This window comes from Elephas maximus, chromosome 1 (genome assembly GCF_024166365.1).
Source record: "Elephas maximus indicus isolate mEleMax1 chromosome 1, mEleMax1 primary haplotype, whole genome shotgun sequence".
Taxonomy (NCBI): Eukaryota; Metazoa; Chordata; class Mammalia; order Proboscidea; family Elephantidae; genus Elephas; species Elephas maximus.
Genome location: NC_064819.1, coordinates 184,713,217 through 184,722,471, shown reverse-complemented (window position 1 = coordinate 184,722,471; position 9,255 = coordinate 184,713,217). Strand labels below are relative to the sequence as shown.

Below are 9,255 nucleotides of genomic sequence, written 5' to 3'. Positions count from 1 at the left end.
CAGTAAGCCTTGGAGGAAGGCACACAAGAATCCTGAAGCTCAAGGTTAGATAACTGGCCCAAGATTGCTCAGCTATCTTGTGGCAGCATGAAGTCTGGAACCAAGACATCTGATTGCAAATCCATGGCCTTTCCACTGCATCAGCTGCCCTTTTATTAAAACTCATGCTTTCAACCGGCCGGCCAGCAGGACACCAATAATAAGAGCCCAGGGCACTTTGATTTGGCATATTTTATTGCAATTAGTACACTCATAAAACCATGTAAACTCACAAAGTAAACAGTTTATCCTCTGCAATAACCAACAGATTGTTGACCATGACCTTCCAGCAACCTCACTAGTTTATGCATTTATACACTTCACAGAATTTTTTTTTCAGAAAGTGATAACCATACCAATAAGATTATAATACATTTTTTAGGAAAAGGACTTTTTGGTCAACGTTTTCTGTTAAAAAACAACAACTTTCCTCTTTGGCAAAAGAGGCTAACTTTCCCCACTGTTAATTCACAAAGCAAGCTCAAATAAAAATCACTGGACATGAGGTACAGCTGAGGTCTGGCCTAATCTAGAATTACAAACACACGCTTGCGGGGAAAATTGTTTCTTAAAAAAATAAGTTCAGTTCCCAAACACCTCAGTAGAAAAGCACCATTTAGATTTGGTCTTGATCACTTTTGTAAGAGCACACTTGAAATAACTCTCTCCCATCCCCAGGGTACAATGGAAGTCACTAAAATGTTCTATTTCTGAAGAAAATCTTGACAAGTGTGGGCATCTGACCTCAGGAACATTTTTAATCTGAGGTACAAAAACATCTGACACAGGAATCCAGACTGTAACTGCTGTGCCACCTTCCTTTCGTTTTGTGGGAAGGGCAGTTTTGGTTGTTGTAAATCTCAGCACTTGGCTTTGCAAGATAGATTTGCATGTGAAGGCTGCATAGTATCAGCCAGGCCTGAGGCGAGAAAGAAGCAAAATGGGATGAAACAGCCATGTTTTCTAAGGCCTAGGTCACTTAAGTCTCTAGCCCGCTACAGGGACCCGCCTCTCTGCGCATGTGCAGACTGACCACGTCACATCCCCATGTGAAGCAGAGTCTATGGCAGCTGCTGAGTTGGTTTTTATTTTTTTACTCTTTAATCTACAAACGTAATTGCTAAACGACACCCTGGTGTGCTTTTCATGCTTCAAGTAATTTCATTTCTTCCAGGAGAAGAATGTTAAAAATGCTCTTAGTTTTAGTTATCAGAGGAAAGAAAATGAGCCACAATAACAAGAAGATTAAGTTTAAACAGACCTGCTGCTAACACAGTATCAGACGAAATATATTTTAAAAGTGAACATAACTATATGTTTTTGCCACAGCTGCATATTTCCACTTAACCTCTGTGCAGAACTAACATCCGATAAAGCAAACTTAAGTTACTTTAATTCTTGTTAAATACGATTCTGTACAGATTGCACATTTTACACCAAAGCAGCTGAGTATCACAGTTAGAGAAATGAAAATACCTTCTGAATATTTTCATTTTTCTATTTCTAAATCAACAATTGCCCTAAGGGTCAGAACAAAATCAGCTGCACAGTTTTGTAAACAGTATGAGGTTGTCTCTAGGACTTCACTTCCACTAAGCCACTGCCGTCGCGGACTTCACTGCAGGATCCTAATAAACGACACACGCCACACACACACACTTGAACTGCAGTCTCCCTTCTTCCAGTGACAACAGCACAAGCCCAGACGCTCAGTACCACAGCAGGTTTCTTTCACATTGTGTTCACAAAAGAGCCGTCATGGCCGTCTGGTTGATGGGTTTGGGGCAGTCTCTAGGTGCTGAATACCCATCACTCAGTAGGGGACTCATCTGTGGCTTCAGATAGTCTGAATCTCTTCTCTCTGCGGGGAAGAAGCTGTTCACTTTGGGCTGATCATACGCCCCGTCCACAGGCTTGAGGCTTTGTGGCATTTGATAGTCTCCACTTTTGGTGCCTGGCCCTCCGGAAGGAGAGAAGCTGCCGGAAGAAAGCGAATGTTTGTGCGTGGGTGCGGGGCCGGGGACGCGGTAGCCGCTCTGCGCCGAGAAGGTGTTGGCTCTCATCAGGTGCCGCTCCACGATGGGCGTGGCGTACTCCGGCTCCTGGTTGGTCAAGGGCAGGGCGTACTCGTGGCGGCCGGCTCGGTGAGGGCAGTCGTAGTGGCTGCCAGCGTCCGCGCTCAGCCCTGCCTCACTGGTGTCAGTGTCCATGGGCCGGAAGGTGGAGCCCTTCCTTGTGACTGTCCCAGTGCCAATCATGACAGGCTGCTGATAATCTGAAAGCAAACGAGTAGATGCCATATCATTTGTGCACCACATGGATACATGGACAAGCCAGTTGTTTGCAAAGGGCTGGTGGCACAGCGGTTAAGAGCTCGGCTGTTAACCAAACGGTCGGCAGTTTGAAGCCACCAGCAGCTCCTAGGAAACTCTGTGGGGTCTTTATGAGTCAGAACTGACTTGACTGCACTTTTTTTTTTTTTAAACACCTTGTTTAAGGTAGTGGTGACCCGATGCTACACCGAACACCTCAAGTGTCACCAGTTTCCCGGAGTATGCAAAATTGGCGTACTGAGAAATCTACACCAGGCACTGAGAAAGACAGAGATATAAAAGTCACAGACTCCTCACTGAGGGATTTACACAATCGTCATCACTTCTTGGAAACCCCGGTGGGATAGTGGTTAAGTGCTATGGCTGTTAACCAAAAGCGTGGCAGTTTGTATCCACCAGGCGCTCCTTGGAAACCCTATGGGGCAGTTCTACTCTGTCCTATAGGGTGGCTATGAGTCAGAATTGTCTGGAGGGCAACAGGTTTGGTTTTTGGTTTTCTGAATCACTTCCTAGGACTCCCTAGTTGGTGCAAACAGCTACCACGCTTGGCTGCTAAAAGAAAGACTAGGGATCCGGGTCCAAGTACACCCAGAGGTGCCTTGGGAAGGCATTATCATTGTAATTATCACTAGGCCTGAAGACTTTCAAAAAAATCAGCTACAGAAAACTCCATGGAGCACAGTTCTACTCTGACACACACGGGGTCGCCATAAGTCGTAATCAACTAGATGGCAACTGGTGACGGGGGTAACGCCTGCTTTAGGAAGGGCCAAAGGGTTCCAGGAACCTAGAGAAAGGGGAGATTAGGTATAACCTAGGGGCAGGGGAAAAATACTTCACAGAAGTGGCACTTAAGGTGGCTCTTGAAATGTCAAATTTAAGGAGGAAATAGCAACCATGAAAACAGAGTGTGATGTGACCAGAATATGAGGGACATGGAGAAGTTTGTTTAATGGCACACAAAGATGAAAGCAATGGGCTGGAACCTAATGATACTATAACATTTATTCAGCCTTTTACTCTGTGCCAGGTACTAAGATATTAATTATAAATTACTTTAATCTTCAAGAAATCTTATGAGGTAGGAAATATTACTCTATTTTACAAATGGGGAAACCAAAGCAGAGAGAGATTAAATAACTTTCCTAAGAACACACAGCCAGCAGGTGATGGAGCTAGGATTTGAGCCCAAGTCCTGAGTGTGTGCTGTTAACCATATGCTTGATCATGAAAAGCACTGAGTTATCTTGCTGGGACATTTGGTTTAATTCTATATAAAGAGGATTCTAAATAAAGGACTGGCACAATTAGTAGTAACTCTGGAGATAGAACAAAGAAGGAAAAGCAGAGAAGGGAAAAATAAAAAGCAAAGAGAACTGAAACATAGGTCACAAAGGGGGTGAGGGGCAGCAGCTTTAGAAAGGTCACATACTCTGGGGACAGGAATCGGAGTTTATTACCAATGACACGTGGGGACTGAGGGAAAGGGGAGCCAAGGACCCTTCCCAGGGGTTAAGCCTGGGTAACTGGGACGTGCAGTGGGGAAACAGATTAGAAAAGGAATACGTAGAGTGTATGTGGTGAGGGTTGAAGCAGTGAGTTCAATTTTGCACTGAGGAACTGGTGACATTTGCAAGTGGAGACATCCAGCAGGCTGGGAACTGGGAGGGACTTCTGGGTGTGAGATGCCAAGCAGACCAACATGCAACGGAAGCTCTGGGCACGGGTGAGACAGCATAGGGGAGAAATTGCATGTGAGTGTAGGCAAGAGCAGGACCATGAAGGACCATGAGAAGAACTCCTCAGCGGGGAAGGAGGAGAGGCTTTGCTGGAAGTTGAAGGAGAATGAAGGGAAGAAAAATGACAGAAAGGAGATTCTCCCTTCCCCTCGCTTCACCCTCAATGTAGACTTAGAATTTACTGGAGGAAAGGAAAAAGGATTTTGGTTGGCAAGATGCTCTCCTTGCCCCTGAAGCAGCTCCAGCACCCTTTTCACTGGTACCTCTCAGACTGTGATGTGCACATGCATCACCTGGGAACTTCTGGCTGAGGCACAGTGGGAAAGTCTGCATTTCTAACAAGCTCCCAGGCGACGGGGATGCTGCTGGGTCTCAGAATACACTCTGAATAGGAGAAGCCGGAGCAGTACTGCTCAGAGGGTGGTCTACAGACCCCTACATATCTGAGAACTGTGGTGACAGGTCATCAAAGCAGTAAGCACAGACGTTAAGCATGTTTAGAAACTTTCAGCAATTTGACAGTAATTTTATGTCTGTTAAATCTAATTTTTAAAAAAGGCTTTGTATGCTTTTTAAAAATTTCATATTTCTGGTAATTCATGTTGTATTTTACAAAAGTATTAGTCCATGATGGACTGCAAATGAATGAACAAAAATCAGATCCCTCCCCACAGTGAGTTTGGGAAGCTCAACTCTTGACAATGTCTTGTCAGGGACCCAGGGATAGGAGGCCTTTCTAACACTGATGGGTTCCTTTGTCTCCTGTCTCCTCTTCCTCAGGGCAGGAGCTGTATTTATCTTTCTAGTCCCTCTTTCCCAATGCCTTGATCAAAACAAAATAGGTTACTTAAGGCCTTCAGGATTCTAGTGGTACTTCAGGGCCATGGCTGTGGACATCCTTATACCCCCTGCAGCTGTGAAAGGTGAGGCTAAACTGAGCTTTTGAGTCACATCTCAGTCTTGGTGTGTAACATTGTGTGGAATGCAGAAAGAAAACTGCTTCAGACATTACTGAGTGATGAGATCCCATCTAAACCAAAGGACTTTAGTCTCATTTCTCTCCTAGTCCTCTCCCCTAACAGCGTGATCTGTCACAGAAGCTGGACACTTACCTGCCATGTCACGTGTAATGAGATCTAACTTTTGGGTCATCTCCTTTTCATTATCATAGCAGATGGTAAACTCAGATGACTGGTGTCTGGCAAAAGGATACTTAATTTTCTTCCAACAGCCTGGGATGAAGAGAAGACGAAACTAGTACATCAGAAATGTAACACACGCTCTCCACAATGTGCTCCTCAGTAAGTCTGAGTCTAAGCCTTCCTAACGGCTGACTGTAACCAATGCATGGCCACACCCTTCAGATGCACCGGGCGAAAACAGCATGCTGAGGTCTTCAGCAACAGTAACAAGCACTACCCCAGCCATGCCTTACACTGTGCCTCAAAATGTATTTGTGTACCCAGGGTATCCCTATGTATGATGAACCATGCTGGACCATATCTGCACTGGCATTGGTGGCCTGGAGGAGACAATGTGGCTGGCTGTTTAGACCCCATGGAGTCTTGAGTGGTCCCTGAGGTTTCCAGGACGCCTACCTTGCTGTCCCCTCTCTCAACCACAGCTGACTTGCTGCTCAATGCTTGGGCATCCTGCATTATAAGGACTCTCTGAAACCTGGATGTGAGGCCTGGCCTAGTCCTTTCTCCACTTTCCCACAGTGAAAAACACAGTGGAAGCCTGAAGATGCTGAGTGCGCTGGCCTATGTTCAGTTCACAGATTAGACTTTTATAACTTCTCCTGGATGACAGTGTGCTGGCCTAATCTCCAGTGGCTGAAAAAAATGAGTGTTGATAAATGATGCGGATGATGTTAAACAAAGGTAAATAGGCCGTCAAATCTCTGAATGAAAATAGAATGAAGAGAGAGGGCACAATAAATTGCTCCCTTTTAGATTTGCCAACTTAAAGGCTCTAAATTTTATGCTTTTTTTTTTTAGCCAAATAAATGAATGTGGGCCACGTGCCTAATTATGCTTTCAATAAGCAGATCTTGTCACTTCCTCAAAGACAAAATAAAACTGTAGAGTTTTCAACCAACCTGTTTTCTGAGCCTTAGCCGATCCATAAGGATTTCCTTTCTTCTTCCTTCTATCAAGACAAAAAGTCCATCTGAATATTTATAAGTCACTATGTCTCTCTCTCCATCTATAACATGGCGGTCATAATAGTACTCTTTTTTTTTTGTTGGGAGATTAAATGAGATAGTAACTCTCATGTGCTTAGAACAGCAAGTAAATATGTAGGATTATGTATAAATATATCTTATTTATAATAATGGTCACAATATTTTCACTAGAAGAATGTGTGCTAATTTTACTTTATATCCTAGAAAGCAATATTTTATTATTTTATTTTCTTACTAGCTCATGCAGTCAATAAAAATCATTGATTATTTTAGGAAATAAATAGGCCCAATACTTCATATGGAAAAGCCCAAAGATGAAAAAAAGACAGCTGAAGCAATCCCTTGTGATCACATGTTCTCACTTCATCTGTACTCAGCTCTAAAACTAAAACCAAACATGTTGTCATTGAGGCAATTCCAGCTATGGTGACCCCATGCATTACAGAGTAGAACTGCTCCATAGGGTTTCCTTCCTATATAATCTTTACAGAAGCAGATCTCCAGGCCTTTCTTCCAGAGCCTGTTGGGTGGGTTCGAACTGCCAACCTTTTTGTTAGTAAACCCACTCCCATCAAATCGATTCTAACTTACAGCAACCCTGTAGTTGAGGGCAAACTGTCTGTGACACCCAGAGACCTCTATTCACTATAAACCAAAACCAAACCCATTGCTGTCAAGTCGATTTCAACTCATAGCAACCCTACAGGACAGAGTAGAACTGTCCCATAAGGTTTCCAAGAAGCACCTGGTGGATTTGAACTGCTGACCTTCCGGTTAGCAGCTGAGCTCTTAACCACTGAGCCACAAGGTCTTTATTCACTATTTAAAAAAAGAAAAGAAAACCCACTGCTGTTGAGTCAATTCTGACTCATAGAGACCCTACAGGACAGAGTAGAACTGCCCCATAGGGCTTCCAAGGAGTGCTGGGTGGATTTGAACTGCTGACCTTTTGGTTAGCAGCTGCAGCTCTTGACCACTATGCCACCAGGGTTTCCACTATACCCCAGTCTAAAACTGTGGGCGTCTTTAAAAGCATTTATCACAAAAATATTAAGCTATTTGCTTTAACTCATGAATATTTACATGAAGCTTAAAAACCAGAGATTTTTGTACCCTCTCTCACTTTTGTCCAGAAAACTGCTCTTCATTCTATTTGTAGTAATACCCACATTTGTAAGTTCTGAAGCTTTTTAAAATACAAAAAGAAACTTCAGAATGCTTTCCATTTTGTTAAGTTCCAACTCCTAACATTTCTTACAAGAAACATGGAGTTTACAAGAAACATGGAGTTTTAGATTCTGGAAGAGAGCTGGTGCTTCTCCAGGTAAAACCTTCTATTTTGTGCAGGAGAAAAGTGAGCTTCCCACTTAGTGACGGGTGGGGCCAGAACTCAGACTTCCTGATCCTTATTCTAGTGCCCTTTTCACTCTATTGGAGGGAGAAAAACAGATTCTTCAACAAGAATGTCTTAGTCCTATACTATTTTGCCAACCAGGTTCAGCAGTTTCTAAATTATAAGAACAGTTTATAAAATAATATGTGAGAATTTCTACCTCTGTGCAACTAGTTTTTAACATATAAGTTAACATCTTCACTTGGAAGAAGTAATGCTGCTTTTCTACACATGAATATCTCAAAAGTAAACTTTTTCGATTTATAATTGCCTATATAATTTTTTTTTTTATATATATAGAGAAGAAATTAAAAAAATGTAAAGTCACATACTTTCTAAAGGCTGCAAAGATTCCCATTCCAGCAACCAGTAGGGCAACCAGGAGCACCAACGAAATAACAACAGTTGTGAAGTTTACTCCTAAAGAGGGAAAGCCAGAACATTACAATATAAATAAACTATAACCAGATCTAAAACTGAACATAGGTTTAAAAGGTCCTGAATTGCAGGGAAAAAATGAATACATGCTGTCCATTTATTGATATCTGAAAGCAAAAGGAGAAGATTTGAAATCCTGGCTAAATTTAGAAAAATAAATTTTTTCCCCCCAAAAAGCAGTTTCCAATGTTTATTAGAGATTAACATTTACTTTGAGTTTGTTGTTTGGCTCACGTTAAAAAGCAAACAAAACCAAACCTGTTGTCATCAAGTTGATTCTGACTCATAGCGACCCTATAGGACAGAGTAGAACTGCCCCATAGGGTTTCCAAGTTTGTAATCTTTACAGAAGCAGACTGCCTCATCTTTTCTTCCATGGCTGGTGGGTACCAATAGCCGACCTTTTGGTTAGCAGCCAAGTGCTTAACCACTACACCACCAGGGCTCCTCTTGGCCTACATTCCCGGTTGCCATCGAGTCGATTCTGACTCATAGCGACCCTATAGGACAAAGAACTGCCCTGTAGAGTTTCCAAGGTGGATCCAAACCGCTAATGGTAGCAGCTGTAGCACTTAATCACTACGCCACCAGGTTTTCCTGGTTTAAAAAAAATCAGAATCAAGACAGAAGGTTTAAAACTGGCCCACCTAGTCAGGAACTGTTTAGACAGGTAAATGATTTAAGCACAGTGTGGCGCTGTAAGCTTGCCTCAAGCAACCAGTTCCCCAAGATGGCAGGTGGATTTGTACTTGTACGGTAACAGAGACCTAGGGAACTCTGGGTTTCTCATTATCAGGGCTTTGGAGTGTGGACTGAAAGGAAATACAGCCTGAGCCCTGGGTGGCGCAGTGGTTAAGAATTTGGCCGCTACCCAAAAGGTCGGCAGTTTGATTCCACTAGTCGCTCCTTGGAAACCCTATGGGGCAGTTCTACTCTGTCCAATAGGGTCACTATGAGTCGGAATCGACTTGACAGCAACAGATTTTGACCTCAAATAGCATTTGCACTTAGCTGCATGAAACACAAGGCCATGCGTTTCCCACAACTCCTCTGCTTTAAAAAAGGAGGTGGTGACACTATGGTTAAGTGTTCATCTGCTAACCAAAAGATCACTAGCCTCTCTGT

The 9,255-nt window shown here is 43.1% G+C and overlaps 1 protein-coding gene across 2 annotated transcripts in view; it reads right to left on the bottom strand.

The window, feature by feature from the left end:
- Positions 1-221: 221 nt before the first annotated feature.
- The window catches only part of DCBLD1 (discoidin, CUB and LCCL domain containing 1), a 72,898-nt gene continuing 63,864 nt past the window's right edge, over positions 222-9,255 (bottom strand). For both annotated transcript variants that reach the window (XM_049899803.1, XM_049899804.1), the window contains 4 exons: positions 8,025-8,112; positions 6,213-6,262; positions 5,224-5,343; positions 222-2,314 (listed from right to left, as the gene is read on the bottom strand). In XM_049899803.1, coding sequence (XP_049755760.1) covers positions 1,782-2,314; positions 5,224-5,343; positions 6,213-6,262; positions 8,025-8,112 — 791 coding nt within the window. In that variant the 3' untranslated portion in view covers positions 222-1,781. The remainder of the gene's footprint in view (positions 2,315-5,223; positions 5,344-6,212; positions 6,263-8,024; positions 8,113-9,255) is intronic.